The sequence below is a fragment of the Amblyomma maculatum genome, chromosome 5 (genome assembly GCF_055883805.1).
Source record: "Amblyomma maculatum isolate TAMU_Amacu chromosome 5, ASM5588380v1, whole genome shotgun sequence".
In the NCBI taxonomy this organism is placed as follows: domain Eukaryota; kingdom Metazoa; phylum Arthropoda; class Arachnida; order Ixodida; family Ixodidae; genus Amblyomma; species Amblyomma maculatum.
Genome location: NC_139348.1, coordinates 28851340 through 28870946, shown reverse-complemented (window position 1 = coordinate 28870946; position 19607 = coordinate 28851340). Strand labels below are relative to the sequence as shown.

At 46.3% G+C, this 19607-nt stretch overlaps 1 protein-coding gene across 1 annotated transcript in view; it reads left to right on the top strand.

The window, feature by feature from the left end:
• The first annotated feature begins 641 nt into the window (after window positions 1-641).
• Window positions 642-19607, top strand: part of LOC146187919 (uncharacterized) — a 52765-nt gene continuing 33799 nt past the window's right edge. The window contains exon 1 of the mRNA XM_084603062.1: window positions 642-748. Within this exon, the coding sequence (XP_084459188.1) occupies window positions 677-748 (72 nt within the window). The 5' untranslated portion in view covers window positions 642-676. The remainder of the gene's footprint in view (window positions 749-19607) is intronic.

The following is a 19607-nucleotide window of genomic DNA, read 5'->3' as shown; positions in this document are numbered from 1 at the left end:
TTGCCACTGTATTATGCTGTCAACCTTGTGCACTGCCCACGCCAACATATCTGTGGACCGGTATTTTTTTTTGTTGGTATTGTATGCCTTGCTGTGACGTGCCACGTGTCGTTCTCATGTAGGGGGGGGGGCGACGACCACTTAAGCTGTTTAGCCTCGTCTCCCTCCATCGGTTATGGAAAATAAAGCTTTTATATATATATACATATATATATATATATATATATATATATATATATATATATATATATATATATATATATATATATATATATGTATATATATATATATATATATATATATATATATATATATATATATATATATATATATATATATATATATATATATATATATATATATATTCCTATCTACCTAAAGTTTATTACACGTGCGGTAAAAGTTCCGAGATTTCGCTTTACTGTGCGTCTTTCGCGGAAACTTCGCGTTGGTACGGGAGGTGCAATTTATGTGACGTGCTTTTGGCGGCACGTGGACATCACACTTGTTCAGAACCGGTTAATGCCCTTTTATTTTGTGCTTATTTTTCTGCGCACGCTAACACACATGTGCGCCATAAAAATACGTTCAATTAAGCAGACAGTGTTTGCTTTGTGGTTTGAGCGCGTACGAACAGGTCGCTGTAGTCCACAGTGCTGCTTTCGACATTCCAGCGATGGCTCTCAATCCTGCCTCTGTGCTGTTACTCGTCCTGGTCGCTTCGTTCGCTCATGGCGGCGCATCGCCTGTAAGTAGAGACTGCAGTCAGTCTGAAGTGAACGCTCGCGACGTTTCAGTTTTACAGAGGAAAACTCGGAAGTTTAAAAGTTCACCATGAAATAGGAAGACGAAAAGTCGCGTGCCGAATCTTGAAAGCACAGCTTTTCTGGCTTTTTCGGTAAAACGCCTAGCATCGCGCACCGGATAACTGCCACGTAATTGTCATTACCGAGTTGTTTCCCTCAGCTGATCAACCGTAATAGTTTTTATTGCATAAAATCATAACAATTGTGATCAGCTTTCGCGAGCTCCCGAACGAAAGTGTTTTCCAGTCTATCTCATGATCATTGTAACGTCAGAGTTGAGAGAGTGAAAGTGAATTTATCACTCCTCAAGTGGCCGTCGCTCACAGTCGCACAACAGCAGCCCCCTTTTATTTACGCAAATGCGATTTCTCTGTTCTGAGTAAAATATTAAATATCAGGAGGCCATTTGAGATGCGATAAGAGTAGGCGCGAAGTGTATTCAACTCCACATTTTGCTTCAATGTTTCTTTTGTTAGTTTATCAGGAAAGGAAGTAGCAGTATCTTACTTCTCGGTTTTCATCCACGCCATACGATTAAAGGTGCATACGTCGTCGGTTCGAATCCTTATTGTAAAAGTGGCTTCCATCCTAAATGAGAAGCGAAATGGTATGACGCCCCCTGAACGTCCATGAAAAGGAAATAAGAAGAATAAGATTGGGATGGAGCGCATTTGGCAAGCACTCGCAGATTACGACTAGCAGCTTACCGGTATCGCTCAAGAGGAAAGTATACAACAGTTGCATCTTACCTGTACTCACCTATGGCGCTGAAACGTGGAGGCTAACCAAGAGAGTTCTACTTAAGTTGAGGACCACTCAAAGGGCTATGGAACGAAAAATGGTAGGGGTAACATTAAGAGATAGGAAGCATGCAGAGTGGGTCAGAGAAATAACTCAAGCTACTGACATTCTAGCGGAAATTAAGAAGAAGAAATGGGCATGGGAAGGACATGTAGTGCGAAGAGAGGATAACCGATGGTCGCTTACGGTAACAAACTGGATTCCAAGGGAAGGAAAGCGTAGCAGGGGCGGCAGAAAGTTAGGTGGGCAGATGAGATGAAGAAGTTCGCGGGGGTCAAGTGGATGCAGCTAGCACAGAACTGGGTTAAGTGGAGAGATATGGGAGTGGCCTTCGCACTGCAGTGGGTATAATCAGGCTGATGATGATGATGATGATGAACGTCCATAAAGAACGGATGCGTATTGATTTGGATGCGAATTCACTTGTTCTCAATTCTAAATTACGTTAAGCTGTATATACTGTGTGAACGAGCTGTATATACTGTCGCGAGGTAGGTAGGTAGGTGGGTATACCTTTAATGAAATGCCGGCAACTGACGGTTTAATGCGTCGTGACGGTGGCCGAGCGTCGACCCAGGATTATGCTCCACTCTGCATTACCCCATTTTGGTCCGTTTGTGGTGGGCTGTGAAGTTTTTGCTTTTCCAGGGCAACCCGGGCCTCCTGGACGGCCCGTAGTTGAGTGTCCTTGTCTGTACTTTGCACCGCACTTTGAAGTTCGGGCGGTATATGCCCTGGGCGTAGCTTCAGTCGGCAATTTGGCAAAGTCCCCCATGATGTGTCATTGATCCGCCGGACCCAACACCCCCCCCCCCCCCCCCCACACACACACATTGATCCGCCGGACCCACTTCACATATACATTGCACACACACACACACACACACACACACACACACACACACACACACACACACACACACACACACACACACACACACACACACACACACACACACACACACACACACACACACACACACACACACACACACACACACACACACACACACACACACACACACACACACACACACACACACACACACACACACACACACACACACACACACACACACACACACACACACACACACACACACACACACACACACACACACACACACACACACACACACACACACACACACACACACACACACACACACACACACACACACACACACACACACACACACACACACACACACACACACACACACACACACACACACACACACACACACACACACACACACACACACACAACACACACACACACACAAACAAACCCAACACAAACACAAACACACACATACAATCACACCCGTTGATCATCCGATAGGAACGCGAGGCACGTTCTTCGTCATGCAAAAGCGTCAGAACTAGGCTCCTTCATTTTGGAGAGATTTGTTCTTTACCACGTCGCCCTTCCTCCTACAATTAGTCCTGTGAAACCTCGGCCCTCAGTCGCCAGCGACTGCAGAGCAACTAACCACGGTAGCGGTCAGACCTGTGACGCAGCGGGAGATGCTAAAACGTTCTGGCTCCGCTGGACAGGCCGCCATTGGAAACTGACCCTGGCATCATTTAATGCTAAAACCGTAGCTAGTGAGGCTGATTAGCAGAGCTGTTAGAGGAACTAGAGGGTATGAAATGAGATATCATAGGGCTTGGCGAGGTTAGGAGGCCAAATGAGGCGTATACTGTACTGAAGGAAGGACATGTATTGTGCTATTGCGGTTTACCGGAGAGGCGAGAAGTAGCGTAGGCTTTCTTGTCAATAAGTCAGTAGCCGTCCTTTTCTCTCTTAGACGAGGACTGCGCACTGACCTCACCATCTGCCCTAATGGAATTACACTACCAGTAAAACACGAACACAGATTCCTTGGTTTAACTTTTGACAGAAAGCTCTCTTTCGTCCCTCATATAAATTCCATAAAAAAGAAAGGTTTTGGTTTGGTTCGTGGGGATTAACGTCACAAAGCAACCCAGGCTATCAGGGACGCCGCAGTGGAGGACGCCCGTGTGCTGGGCGATGTCAGTGCACGTTAAAGAATCCCAGGTGGTAAAAAAGAAAGCATCTAAAGCTCTCAATATAATAAAGGTCCTCTCAAGTGGTGGTCTGATCGAATGTACCGTCTTTGCCGAAAGTAACCAGGCAGCATGTTTTCCTTCTCATTTGAATTATAAAGCTAATAAGGATTCCCACCTTATCACATCTAGCCAAGAAGTGAGGACTAGTGCTCACCTTTACACTGTACAGATTTAGAGCATCAGACGTCGTATGACTCTGCTACCACATGGCTCAGAAGCAGATCCTGCAGCCTGGTTACGTTTGGCCCTTACATATCTGCCGCTCTGTAGTGCGCTCTTGCCTCAATTATGGTAGCATAGTGTATGGTTCAGCAAGACCCTCATATTTGAAACGATTGGACCCTGCACATAATTCACGTTTGCGTCTCTCAACCGGAGCCTACAGGACATCACCTATAAGCAGTCGTTATGTGGAAACTAATGAGCCATCTCTAGAGGACAGAAGAATCATGCTAATATGTTCATACATTCTTAAGATCCGGTCACGACCAAAACACCTTTGCTACCCCGTAGGTAAAAGTACTCATCCAGAACCCTGTTTAACAACAAACGCCAAGCAATCAGACCATTATTTTTTTGTTTTCAACAGATATGCCAATAATTAGACATACTTGATTATCTTCCAAACATTGCCCGAAAACGCAGTCCACTGCCCCCCTGGTACCATTTCCCCACTGTACACAACTTTAACTTGACACACTTCCTTAAGAAACAAACGCCACATGAACACATAGTACAAGAGTTCTTGGCACTAAATGACAAATACAGATACTACACAGCGTTCTATACAGATAGGTCTAAAACAGTATCTCACGTTAGAAGTACTGTGGTACAAGAAAAAAATGTGAGAAAATAGTACAATTATGGTAGTCCTCATCAATTTTCACAGCTGAATGTCACGCCACATCTTCGGCAGCATAAAAATATTAAGGACAGGTTTTGAAAATAGCATCATTTATACCGATTCTCTCAGCGTTATAACAGCATTAAATCATAGAAATACTACAAAACCTCTAATCGGAAAAATCAATCATAATATAATAGCCGCAGAAACACAGGGGCATACACTTAAATTCTGTTGGGTACCAAGCCATGTTGGAATCAGCGGCAATGAGAGAGCTTATGCATGTGCTGCAGCAACCCGTCATACTAAAATACAGCCAGTCAACATACAACATAAAGATGTTCTAAGGCTTGTAAAGAGAAAACTGAGAGTAAAATGGTAGACCTCATGGAACAACGAAATAAATAATAAATTGCACCTTATCAAGCCGATTATTGAAGAATGAAAATCATGCAGTCAGCAAAAACGCTTCATCGAAGTCATTTTATTTCGCATTCGCATCGGACACACTCATTTGACACATACCTTCATTCTAAAGAAAGAAGACACGACCTCTCTCTGAAAAAAGCGGAGGTGAACTAACAATAAACCACGTTCTAATTTCATGCACTGAACTGGAGAAGTTAAGGAAAAAATATTTTGCACGTTTTTACACAGAACAGATGCCTCTCCATCCCAGCCTGCTTTTGGGAGAAGATGCACTGGTCGAACTTAAATGTTCTCCATTTCTTAAAGGATGCAAAGCTCCAGAACAAACTTTAAGAAAAAAACGTATATCCATCCATCCATCCATCCATCCATCCATCCATCCATCCATCCATCCATCCATCCATCCATCCATCCATCCATCCATCCATCCATCCATCCATCCATCCATCCATCCATCCATCCATCCATCCATCCATCCATCCATCCATCCATCCATCCATCCATCCATCCATTCACCCACCCATCCATCCGTCCGTCCATTCATCCATCCATCCATCCACCCCCTTGCCTGCCTGCCTAATCATCGCCCTCTCTCTCTCTCTCTCTCTCTCTCTCTCTCTCTATATATATATATATATATATATATATATATATATATATATATATATATATATATATATATATATATATATGGTCGGGACGGCAATGCCAGCGATGCCTTGTCTAGCGTTTTAATCCGACGACAAAACACAGGCGCGTGCCGGAGCCGGCGCCGCGGGACGATGATGATGGTATGTACAAATGAAAGAGGCAGATCATGGCATGTACAAATTAAAGAACATCCACGGAAGGCTCACACAATCTGCCCGGAAGGTCGGATGCGGCCAACCTGGCCACTCTTAACTAACCGATGCATCGCGGCGCACAAACGGTTTCAAGCGAGATACATGAACAATTTCAGTTCCACGGTGGCGCCGATCGGCTGGGGGATCAACTGGCGTCACTTTGTAGTTAACTGGGGAAGTTTGGTTGATGACCTCATAGGGACCTACGTAGCGGTGGTGGAATTCGTCACTAAGGCCAGGGGTGCGCAATGGTGTACAAAGCAGTGCTTCGTCACCAGGACGAAAAGAGACCACGCGATGTGTAGAATCATAGCGAGTCTTGCGGTCTTCCTGGCACGCTGCTCTGTTGGGGCGGGCTAGATGACGGCATCTGGCCACACGAGATAAACATGGTTAGGTACTGATGTGGAATAGTCGGGCGTAGAGATGAAGGAAGTGTCGAGAATTGTAGTGAGAGGACGGCCATATCAAGGAAAAATGGACCGTAACCGGATGTCGCTGTACTGCTGCATTATAGGCGAATGTAGAATAGTGTCCCGATTTCGATGATCTGGCATGATGTACATGGATGTCATATCCGACGAGGTGCGTTGAAATCGCTCAGTAAGAGCGTTAGTCTGGGGATGGTAGCTTGAGGTTGTCTTATGAAGGGTGGATGACGCGTGAAGAACTTCGCAACGACTTTCGATAAGAAGACTGTACCGCGGTCACGTAGGAGCGCCCGAGGAGCGCCATGACGCAATACAATTGATCGCAAAAAGAAATTTGCTACTTCTTCAGCGGAACCAGTTGGTACAGGTGCTGTCTCAGCGTAGCGTGTGAGGTGATCAACAGCTCTTATATTCCAATGGTTACCCTCATCGGATAGAGGTAGGGGACTATATAAGTCGATGCCAACTACGTCAAATGGCGTGGCGGGACAAGGCAGAGGTTGTAGAAGGCCAGCGGGCGAAGAAGTCAACCGTTTGCGACGTTGGCACACAGGGCAGGATGCGACGTATTTGGCAAAGGTGGAAGATAAGCCGGGCCAAAAGAATCGCTTTCTCACGCGGTCGTAGGTTTTGTCAAAACCAAGGTGAACTGCAGTAGCGTCATCGTGGAGAGTCGCCAGTATACGTGGGCGAAGCACGCGAGGCACAACTGGCATCCAGCGAGCTCCATCAGGGCGATACACGTAACGGAGTAGGATGCCATCTTCGAGCTTGAAATTGCGAAGCTGTCGGCGAAGCCTTGCATTGGGCGGGTCCGAAGCGCCGATAAGGCGGTCGATGATAGGACGGCAGTAGGCATCGGCTAATTGCTCTGAGCGGAAAGCGTGCTTGTTCTCAGAGTCGTCAAAACAAACTGTTGTGATATAAGTCGGGCAAAGATATGGTCGGCTATGGTCAGAGGTGGAAATGCATTGGGAAGAAAAACAGCAAGCTGATCCGAAAGTGGACAGCGAGAAAGAGCGTCGGCGTCTTGGTGTTGGCGACCAGATTTATAAGTGACATCGAAATGGTATTCTGGCAGGCGTAGAATCCAGCGGCCAAGTCGGCCTGTAAAATTTTTGAGTGAAGACAATCAGCAAAGAGCATGGTGGTCGGTCACAACTGTGAAGTGCCGACCGTATAGGTAAGGGCGAAATTTCTGGACAGCCCAGACGACGGCAAGACACTCCTGCTCGGTAATGGTGTAGTTTTTCTCAGCTGGAGTCAGAGTCCGACTGTCAAAGGCAATCACTTTCTCACGCCATGTTGCATCACGCTGCAGAAGCACAGCGTCAAGACCGTGACCACTGGCATTGGTGTGCAGGATAGTTGGAGCGCTGTCACTGAAGTGGCCAAGAACAGGATCTGATGTGAGCAGTCTCGCACTGTTCAGTCCACACGAAAGGGCTGCGTGCTTTAAGTAGCTCATGAAGTGGTGCAGCAATAGTTGCAAAATGCCTTATAAAACGCCGGAAATAAGACGCAAGGCCCAGGAAATTGCGAAAATCTGTAGTCCGTTGTAGATGAGCAAAGTTCAAGACCGCGATAATTTTTTCAGGATCTGAACGAATGCCGTCATGGCTGACCAGATGTCCCAATATTCTAATTTCCTTTTGTGCAAAGTGGCACTTCTTGGCGTTGAACTGAAGGCCTGCCGAAGCGAGACAGGTGAGGACTTCATTCAGGCGCGTGAGATGGCCATTAAAAGTTGCCGAAAAGATAACAATGTCGTCCAAGTAACACAAACAAGTTCTCCATTTTAGGCCACGAAGTACAGTGTCGATCATTCTTTGTCGCTGGTGCGTTACAAAGTCCGAAAGGCATAACATTAAATTCGTAAAGGCCATCGGGTGTTGCGAAAGCGGTTCGCTCTTTGTCGTCCTCTTGCATAGGTATTTGCCAATAACCTGAGCGGTGGTCCAAGGTCGAGAAATATTCGGAGCCTTGGAGAGAGTCAAGGCGTCATTGATTCGCGGCATCGGATGTACATCTTTGCGGGTAATTTTGTTGAGTGCGCGGTAATCAACACAAAAGCGCACCGAGCCGTCCTTTTTTTTTAACTAGCACTACTGGGGAGGACCATGGGCTTGTTGAGGGACGAATAATATTGCGATGGAGCATGTCATTGACATTTTCTTGAATTACTTTTCGTTCAGAGAGGGGAACCCGATAAGGCCGTCGGCGAACGATAGAGTTACCTTCAGTAATGATGCGATGGTGCGCAACACTACTCCGTCCCAGTGGTGGGGAAGTGGCATCAAAAATGACTTGGTGGTGTCGAAGCAATGTCAGCAGTTCTTGGCGTTGGTTCGGCGTGGGTTTAGGATTAATAGTCTTTGTGAGAACAGGAAGAGAGACGTCTGACGAAACCCGTTGCTGAGGCGGGGGGGGGGTGAGCACAATCAGTGAAAAAAGGTTGAACATCCACCATGCAATGCAGGGAAGTTCCTTTTGTGAGCACGAGGGATTCACGTCAAGTGTTAGTGGCCGCTATTGGCGCTGAGCCGTTGTGGAACCGGACAAGACTTGACGGGAAGGCGATGCCGCGTGCAAGATGACGATAAGATGGTGCTATGAAGACGTCCCCTTCAGTGATGTGGTCAGAAACAACAGTAAGCAGTTTTTCGCACTGAGGAGGCAAAACAGTATCAGCGGCGGTAACGAGGGGATGATGTCGTTCAGAAAAGTCAGATGAAAAATCGCTGTCTGTCATATGGATAACACCGTCACCACAAGAAATTAACGCTGAAGCGGTTGACAAAAAATCCCATCCAAAAATCATCAGATGCGCACAAGGTGAGAGCACAGAAAACTGCACATGATGGCGGATGCCGTCGATAAAAACTCGTACGGTGCACCTCGCTGAAGGGAGCAAAGGGACGTCATTGGCTCCACGGAGTTCAGGCCCATCATATGGTGTTGTCACTTTTCGCAAACGGTTGCACAAATCAGCGTGAATTACAGAAATTGCAGCCCCTGTATCAATCAAATCTTCGACCAGTAAACCTTCAGCGATAACCGCAATCACCTTACACGGGCGATCATGAGGACTTTTAGAAAGTTCGCAAAGTGTAGTTTGACCTCCGGAAACTGCAACACGTAGTTTTCCGGATGGCGGACAGGGAGAGCGGTTGCGGGGCGGAGAGGGGAAACTGAGCGGCGGTGTGAGGATGGGGACCGGCGTCGGGATAAATGGTTCCCACGAGGCTCAAACAAAAATACAGGAGGTGGGGAGGATCGTCGAGGTGGGCTTGGAATAGACCTTTCGTTCATAATATGAGGTTGAAAGCATCTCACTTTCGAAGGTGTCGTAACCACGGCGCTCGTTCTGAAGGCGGCGATGACAGAAGCGGGATATATGTCCTCTAATACCACAGTAATAGCAGACTGGTCGGGAGGGACGCAAAGGTGCGTAATAGGGTGGTGTAGCTTGAGCCATCGCCATTGCATTGACGTGATGGTAGGTTGGTGCCGGTCGGGGCGGCGGAAACAAAGAAGGGGGGGATGCAGCGACGTGCGCGTAGGTTGGCGCTGGGCGGGTTGCCGGAGGTTCGGATGTCATAGGGTGGGTAATGGTTGCTAATTCTTCTTTAATCATGTTGCGGAGAACGGCGTCATTAGAAGGTGCGGAAGAATGATCGCACTTATGTCGACAGAAGGTATTGAGGGCTTGGAGCTCCTCGCGGATGATTGCTCGAATCATTGCCCGCAGATCAAGGTCAGCAGAGGTCGGACCAGTTGCGAAGCCGGGCTGTATCGAGAGGACTGCAGCTGGTCGAGGCGTTGGTAGGTCGTAATAACTGAATCAACATTTGAAGGATTCTGGGCAACTAATGTGTGACAAGCCATATAATTGATCACTTTTAAGACGTGGTGCACACGTTCAGGTTCCGTCATGGTGGGACTAATGCGCCGGCAAAGTGCAAGCACGGCCTCCATGTATGACGCATAGAAATAAACGTCATCCCACGGTTGAAGGCACTGCAGCGTTCATATGTGTCGAGCCAGTCATCGACGTCATCGTCGCGATGACCAGCGAACAGCGGCGGGTCGCGTTGTCGTGAGCCGAGGTAGAGGGTCCGGCCGGGTCGGGATCGCTCTCGGTGGACATGACTATGGTGGCAGTTGCGAAACGGCGACCGGAACGTAGCTCCTGCGAGAGGAAGGGCCCAAGGCAGCAAGGGGATCGAATTTCACCTCCACCACTTGTGAAAGAAGGCTAGGTTGAGACGGCAAGGTCAGCGATGCCTTGTCTAGCGTTTTAATCCGATGACAAAACCGAGGCGTGTGCCGAAGCCGGCGCCGCGGGACGATGATGATGGTATGTACAAATGAAAGAGGAAGATCATGGCATGTATAAATTAAAGAACATCCACGGAATGCTCAATATATATAAGGTCACGCGCCTTCGTAGAACGTCGACGGAAGATGAAGAACGGTCGGGTAGATCGGTGAAGAAGAACAAGGACAGAGGGACGTTTGTACGCTTCGCCGCCGCAGTTCTGTTTGGACCGATCCCTGTAAATAAAACCCCCGTGCGTACAAAGCACGTAACAATATATATATATATATATATATATATATATATATATATATATATATATATATTGTAACAGTACAGAAGAAGATGAAGTTTAGAACACAAGTGAAGGAGAAAGACGTTGGAAAAAGACTCTCGTGCCGGACGCGCTGCCGTTTACCAGCTGAGCTCCCTGCTTTATCGTCTTGTGGTTGAGCGCTCTCACGAAGCTCCAGGATGCGTCTTGAGGATGCGTCTTGAGGGCAGTCGTACCCAGCACCTGGCCACCAATTTGTTACGCCAGGGTAAGACGTCGGAGCGCTGAACAACAAGACGATATATGGCAGAGAGTCTTTTTCCAACGTCTTTCGCCTTCACTTGTGTCTTCGCTTGAAGAATCAAAGGCAGCACCTCCACCAGGTATCACGTAGTGGTGACAAGGTCGTTCACACAAATTAAGCGTCGATTATTGCACTGAAGAAAGTCTTTATTGGGCTGACTTGCGCCCGCAAAAGAACTAAGCAACTCGGCGGCGGCGATAGCAACCAAGAAAAATTTATTTAAAACTGAATGTACACAAACAACATGTTAAGGGAGACAAGCTTGTCTGTAAAATACATACTGTTCAAATGCATACTTCACAAACAGGGATGCTCTTCAACGCATAAAGGCCAGAAATAATATCAACTTCAAGTCAATTGCTATACAAGTCGATTTTCCACCGAAAACTTTTCCCTTTGTAAAACTATGGGGCACAGCGCGTTGTTAGAGCTCAGTGCTACGCTTATATGCACATACTAAGTTTTAAAGGGTGTTTCGGCTGGCCCATTTAGCGCCCCCATGGATCTCCAGCTCATCATCATCATCAGCCTGACTATACACACTGCAGGGTGAAGGCCTCTCCCATATTTCTCCACTTAACCCGGTTCTGTGCTAGTTGCATTCACTTGACCCCTGCGAACTTCTTAATCTCATCCGCCCAGCTAACTTTCTGCCGCCCCCTGCTACGCTTTCCTTCCCTTGGAATCCAGTTTGTTACCCTAAGCTACCATCGGTTATCCTCTCTTTGCACTACATGTCCTGCCCATGTCCATTTCTTCTGCTTTATTTCCGCTAGAATGTCGGTAACTTGAGTTATTTCTCTGACCCACACTGCACGCTTCCTATGTCTTAATGTTACCCCTGCCATGTTTCGTTCTATATCCCTCTGGGTTGTCCTCAACTTAAGTAGAACTCTCATGGTTAGCCTCCACGTTTCAGTGCCTTAGGTGAGTACAGGTAAGATGCAACTGTTATATACTTTCCTTTTTAGCGATACCGGTAAGCTGCTAGACATAATCTGCGAGTGTTGCCAAATGCGCTCCATCCCAATCTTATTCTTCTTGTTATTTCCTTTTCATGGTCCGGATCTGCGGTTACTACCTGCCCTATGTAGACATATTCGCCTACTAATTCCAGTACTTCGCTACCTAATGTAAACTGCTGTTCCTTCCCGAGGCTGTTGAACATTACCTTAGTCTTCTGCATATTGATTTTCAAGCCTACCTTTCTACTTTTCCTGTCTAGGTCATCAATCATTATTTGTAGTTCATCTCCCGAGTTGCTTAGCAAGGCAATGTCTTCAGCAAATCGCAGATTACTGAGGTATTCTCTATCTACCCTTATCCCTAACTGCTCCCATTCCAAGTCTCTGAATACTTCCTCTAAGCAAGCTGTGAATAGTACTGGGGAGATTGTGTCTCCTTGCCCAACACCTTTGTTTATGGGAATTTTGTTACTTTCTTTATGCAGAACTATGGTTGCTGTGCAGCCACTGTATATATCTTCCAGCACTTTCACGTACGGCTCGTCTAGCCCCTGATTTCGCAAAGCCTGCATCACCGCCGAGGTTTCAACTGAGTCAAATTCTTTTTCGTAATCAATGAATGCTATGTATAAGGACTGGTTATATTCCGAGCATTTTTCTATCACCTGATTGATGGTATGGATATGATCAATAGTAGAGTACCGTTTCCGAAACCCTGCTTGATCCTTTGCTTGATTGAAGTCTAAGGTTGTTCTGATTCTATTAGCGATTACCTCAGTAAATACCTTATGCGTAACAGACAGTAAGCTGATTGGTCTGTAATTTTTAAGGTCCTTAGAGTCCCCTTTCTCATGAATGAGGATATTGTTTGCATTCTTCCATGGTTCCGGTACCGTCGATGGCACCAGGCACTGCGTATACAAGGTGGCCAGTTTTTCTAACGCGGTATCCCCCCCGTCCTTCAGCAAATCCGTAGTTATCTGATCCTCTCCAGCTCGTATCTGATCGTCTCCAGCTAGTCTGCATTAACAGAACCGGCTGGGAAGTGGTTCGCTGGCCTTTTACATCGTATGAACGTTGACAACCGCGGTCACTTGTGCGAAGGAAAGAGAAAGAAAAAGGGGGGGGGAACAAAAACGGAGGAGGGGGGATGTTCGTGAGAAAGGGCGCAAGAAAAGGTCCAAGTGCGCTTCTGGGTGCATGTTGTTACGAGAAAACAACTTCAAATACCACCCTCCCGTTGAATGCATGTATGTGGCGAGAGGACCATTTTCGCAGGAAAGCCTGCTCACCCAGCATGAAAAGCTCAGTATCTAAAAAGTTCTGCAGCAACACTGTCAGTCGTTTAAAGATGGGGTACATTTGTCGATGCGGTCGCCTACAGTAGGCGGCTGCATTTCGGTTTTTTCATAGTATGAAGTCCATTGACTTCACAACTAGTCGCTCAAAAGCTCCACGTGGTCGTCTTATGCGCGAGACTGGGATAGAAAATACCCGAGTCGCTAACCGGCGAAATGTGCGCGCCCCTACGCAGTCGTTCAATGCATGCTGCTATGTTTCTATGTGACCGCAATTGACACACTTGTTGTCTGGCACCATCCCAAACCGGAGAAGCCGTTCTTTCGTCGGCAAGACTCTTCACTCTACTCGCCAGCGGAAATCCTTTACGGTATCGGGTAGGTCGGGGCAGTGAGCGTCCTTCCACTTAGGGTCGCGCATTGTACTTGGTGCAGTACCCGGTGGCAGCCCTGCAAGACACAATGTCTCACACAATCGAGAGGTGACCATTTCAGTCCAGTCCTCACCAGCAAACGCTTCCTCTAGGTGTGTGCACATGCGCGCTGCCGCTGCGTAGTATGACAAAGGTGTGGCTGCTGATGGTGCGCTGTTTGCTAGGGCGTGGGGCACCAAGGAACAGCGATGGCTCCCAAGCCAGTACAGGAGCAAATGCCTTTCTACGTAATCTGCCTCGCCGACAAGACTCTTCACCCATTAGCGCATATTGCCCTGCAGAACGTTACCAAGCATGGCATGCTCCACCCACCGCAGTCGCGCGCAAGGCGAAGCTGGGCTCGCGAGAATAGTTCAGTTTTGCCCTCCCAGAACCAGCCAAACAACAAAGTGTGTAGTTCGCGCACTAATGAAGATGGAGGCATCGCGACGTGTGCAACAAACCATAGCTTACTGCACAACACGTTTTTCACAAAATATGCCCTCTCTCTCATGGGCAAGGGGGAAGCGGCGATGGCAGCCACTTGCTTCTGTATTGCTGTGACAATCGTCTGCCACGTGCACGGAGAGATTCCGCTCGCACAAAATGTGACTCCTAAAATTGTGACATGCTCGGAGCGCGTTAGTATGTCCGGAAAAGTATCAGCAGACTGCCCCAGACATAGCACCTGACTTTTACTTTCATTCAGCTTTCCGCCAGAGAGAGAGGCGTACTCAGCGTACAGTCGAGAAAAGCTCCCCAGGCTGTCTGCGTCATGCAAGAGCAAGGTTACGTCATCCGCGTATGCCGTAACCTTCACCCTTGAGCCGCCAGGCAGGGAGGGCCAGGCCACGCACCGAAGCCGAACCCTTCACACGTCGCACCAGAGGGTCTATAGCGAGCACGAAGAGTACTGGCGATAGCGGGCAACCCTGCCTAACGCCGCGGGTTACAGCAAAGGGCAGTGTAGCAACTACTTTCAAAAGTACATCAGAAGTCATGTTGCTGTACAGCAGTTGAATGAGTTCAGTGAAGGCTTCCGGGAAATTGTAACAGCGTCGGATCCCATTTAGGTACGAGGGTTTTATTTATTTATTTATTCATTCATATACCCTCAGGGCCCGAAGACATTAAAGAGGGGAGTGGGAAAGATACATTGGTACAGGGTACAGTGCAGCATAAAACAACATAGGAGAAACAATAACACGGCGAAAAGTGATCAAAAAAAAAAAAAAATGGATTGGCGCAAAAAAAAAAAAGCGGAAAAGCAGGTGAGACAAAACGAAAAAAAAAAAAAACATTTCCGACAGTCAACAATGTCACCGAAAACGAACAAAAACAATTGACTACCATCTATAAATATAGATTACATACGGTAGTCTTAAAAGAATTTAGGTTCGTAATATCGATCTAGACGATCGAACGCCTTTTCCTGATGCAGGCTAACTACAATACCGCTAGCTTCACGTGAATGAGTAAACTTAGTGATGTCCCGAGCTAGTGTTAATGATGTGAAAATACTACGTCCGGGGACCGAGCAAGACTGCCGGGGGCTAATTAGCTGAGAAAGAAGAGGGTTAATGCGCTTAACAAGGATAGCTGTCAGGATTTTGTAATCTGTATTTAGCAGCGTAATGGGGCGCCAGCTGGATGGCTGTCGCCCGTCCCTGTCCGGTTTAGGGAGCAACACGATCCGACCCTTTCGGAATGAACGCGGAACGAAGTACCGAGAAAGTGCGTCGTTTAGAGTCTTGATTAGCATAGGGTACATTTCTGCCCAGAAAGTGCGGTAAAATTCAATAGGTATGCCAGCAGTGCCTGGAGATGTATCCGTGTTCATGCCCTGCAGAACGGAGAGCACCTCGCCTGTAGGGGTCGGACGCATGAGAGAGGCCGATTCTTCATCATTAAGTCGCGAGAAGATGGAGCCAAACTGGTTGACACGCGTGTTGTATTCCTCGTTTGTAGTGTGTAGCTCGGAAGTGAACAGATCAGAAAAGTAATTCCAAAACATGCGCTCACTGTCACGTCGTTGAGTGCTCTCTTGGCCATTCTCTACGTATACGTCTCTACGTATACGCTAGCAACGTATGTCGGCAACTTTCCGGCCGCGTTAACGTCCCGTGCTAGGTGCAATACTTCAGGATTGGAGATGGGTCGCTTTTGAGCTGCCATGCGTTCTGCGGTGCGTGTATGTAGGCACAGCAGACGCGAGTACCGATCACGCTGGAACTGCAAGTAGGCCTGGGCTTCTGGAGTTCTAGAGCCGCCTAACTTAACCATGCGGATGCGCCTTAAACAGTCTTTGAGAACAGCCCGTTCGCGTTCGCGTTTGCGGCGACCCGCCCTAACGCACGCGTCACGCCGTTCCTCCTCGAGCGTGTCCCAGTCACGCGATCATAGTCCAGGTCCTTTCAACGCGCGGTGATAGCACGAGCCAATCTCGAAGGCGTTGTTTGCATGGTTTTGTTTTGCATGCCACTACGCCTTCCGTTGCAAATAGTATGAATATAATAGGTGTTATTCACTTTGTGTAAAAAATTCCATCCAGCTCGAATAAGCGTCGAGTCGCTCGTGCGAGTGTTACTGAACATTAATTCGTGGTGCAAAGAACCAAGCAAGAAAAAGCAAGCCCTAGCGAGGTACTGCAGGTATGGTGAAAAGGAGAAAAGACGGCGCTTTGTTCTTTTATTGGACACGTGCATGAGCTCATGCCGCGCGCGCGACCAGATAGCTATATTTCCTTTATAGAATTCGCCACACGTGCTTTGTAGTCCAGAGCAAATCCTGCAGAACCAGATCACCAGAAAATGAGCTACCTGTCACCCTTCATATGCGACACGAGCAGTGCAGCAGCGGTGTGCGGCACAGATGATCGAAATGGATGGATGGATGGAATATAGGAGTGTCCCCTTTGAAACGGTGTGGTAGCAGTAGCTATCGTGCAAATTTTTCTCCCTATATCTTAATTATCGATCTAGATTGGTTAACAAAACCATCATTCTATTTATTAAATGCCTTTCCTCGGTTAAAGAACAAATATCCCTAGGCGTGTGGTTCCAGGAAGAATTATCACGGACGCCACACGTGAACTATTTAATAAATGAACTGGCACGAACCGTTGGTTGCTTATACAAAGTAGCTCATGTAGTACCCCTATGGATAAAGCTACTTTTGTATAATACACTCTTCTATTCAAAACTGTTCTATGGTATCATGGTGTGGGGAACCACAACATATACTAATTACAATAAGATTATAATATTACAGAAGAAAATATTGTGTTGCTTTGAAAATTATTATGGGTCTTTGCAGCTTTTACGAACTTCTCCTTTGTTCTTAAATTACAACATGTTGAGGGCCGACCAGCTTTACTACTACAAACTACTAATGTTCATAAAACACCGAAAACTGTACGTCGGCGACAGGAAAGAAAATCCTGTTTATCCATTTCGACATAATAAAATACGCACACCTAAAACAAGAACGAACTATGCAAAACAAACATTCACATACCAAAGGGTTGTTATTCTTAATAAATTAGAAGATGCAATACATTTCGAAATCAATATAGGTACGTTTAAAGAGCACATTAAAGATGTCTTAATAACATCTGAAGTTATGTATGGGAACTGATTATCATCTTGGCCATGTTTCTGCAGAACATATTCTAGTATTGTATACTGACCTGGTATTTGATCTATTTTGCCTTGTGTTGTGTTCCAGTGTATATTACCTCTATTATCTTTATTTTGTCATAAGTGACCAGCTATAAATTGTATAATTTTACAGGAGCAGATCTCCGTTGGATATCATTTCATTGTTGTATATATTGCTATGGTGTTGTATAGTTTCATGTGATTCTGTTTGTTTTGCTTATGCACATTTTTTGTACTTTACGTTCTGTTATGCGGTGATATGATCGCTTCAGTCGACTGCAGAGGGACAGAGGCCTTCGTCAGGTGCCACAGCCTTTAGCCTCTGCCCCTGCATTAGAGGCTGTATTTGCTCTGCTCAAATAACAACAAAAACAATTGTTTCTACATTACTAACATTGTCACTTCTCTGCTTTTAAGCCACCATTCTTCCAGTCGTCTTTTGCTAGTTTCCACCGCCGGTTTATTCACCCGGCCACTGGTACCTCTTAACTCCAGAGCTTCTGGAACAGTGACTGCGCCTGCATCAACTTCCGGATGGATACCATTACATTCAAGTATAATATGGTCAATTGTTCCACTGGAGTTTCCACATACAGCACATGCGTCATCTTCATTGATAAATTTCTTTTTGTAGCTGCGTGTTCTAAGGCACCCAGATCTAGCTTCAAAAAGTAGGGCACTGCCTCCTGAGTTATCAAAGAAAGCTTCCTTCGTGATCTGCATTTTCCCATTTCGGTATAATTCCACACTCTGTGTCTTTTCCATAGAATTTATCCAATTTTTACCTTCTGTGTTCTTCACCTGTTGCTTAATGCTCTTTATTTCTCCGTCCTTGTGACTAGCATACTTACTAGTTAGTTTAATAGTTCTTTTCTTCCATTATGAGCCAACGCTTTTTAAGTACAGGTATTTAAATATTTTAGCTGCCCATCTGTTACTGTCCAATTTCCTCAGGCATTCCTCATATAATATTTTACTCTGAGCTTCCCGTACTTCGAAAGATGCCCAGCCCATATCTCCCTGCACCGCCTTATTTGTGGTTTTGCCGTGGCCACCTAGTGCTAATCGTCTAACGGCTCGCTGATTTATTTCTAATGTCGACTGTACCTCTGATTTTAGGCACAAAACCGCATTTCCGAAAGTAAGTCCGGGCATCATTATTCCTTTTCAGATACCCCTCAAAACCTCCTACCTGTTGTATCCCCACAATGCCCTATGCTTCATTATTCCGGCATTTCTTCGCTCTTTGGCCTTAAGTGATTGCTCATGCTTTCCAATGCATGCCAATCCTTCGTTTACCCATACCCCCAGATATTTATATTCTGCTACTCTGGGTATTTCATAGCCCCTTGTATTTTTAGACCTTCATCAGTTGAGCCGTTGAAAATCATCAGACCCCACTTAACTGCGCTAAAACGGAAGCCTAAAGCATCCCCTTCGTCTCCGCAATACCTAACTAGAGTTTGCAATTCTTCCAGACTCTCCGATAGCAGCACAATATTGTTTGCATACATCAAACCGGGGAGGCGCTGCTCTACCGCCATTCCACCTAATCTATATAAAGCATGAACAGCAGCGGTGATAGAGGACAGCCTTGTCTTAATCCTTTGCATACTTTGACATCGTCCGTACTTCTTATCCCTTCCCATGTAATTTCTACTTTGTTATCCCGATATATTTCCTGTAGGAACTCTATTTATCTCATAACCGATACCTTATTCTTTTATATGTTCAACAGGAGTTCCCTACTTACGTTGTCGTACGCCCCGTTTATGTCCAAGAAGGCCAAATACAAAGGTCTATTTTCCACTCTAGATATTTCGATGCATTGGGTAAGCACGAACAGGCTATCATCTAAGCGCCTACCATTTCTAAAGTCGTTCTGAAGTTGTCCGAGTATCTTGTTACTTTCAACCCATGCTTGCACCTTTAATTTCACCGCCTGCATGGCCAACCTGTACATAACAGATGTTAGGGTAATCGGCCTGTAGGATTTTATGTGCATCCTCTCTCCTTTCCTTTTATAAATCAAATTCATTCTACTTTGCCTCCAGCTGTCCGGAATTTGCTTATTCGTTACGACTGCTTCCAGAGCTTTCAACAACGTTTCCTTACTTTTT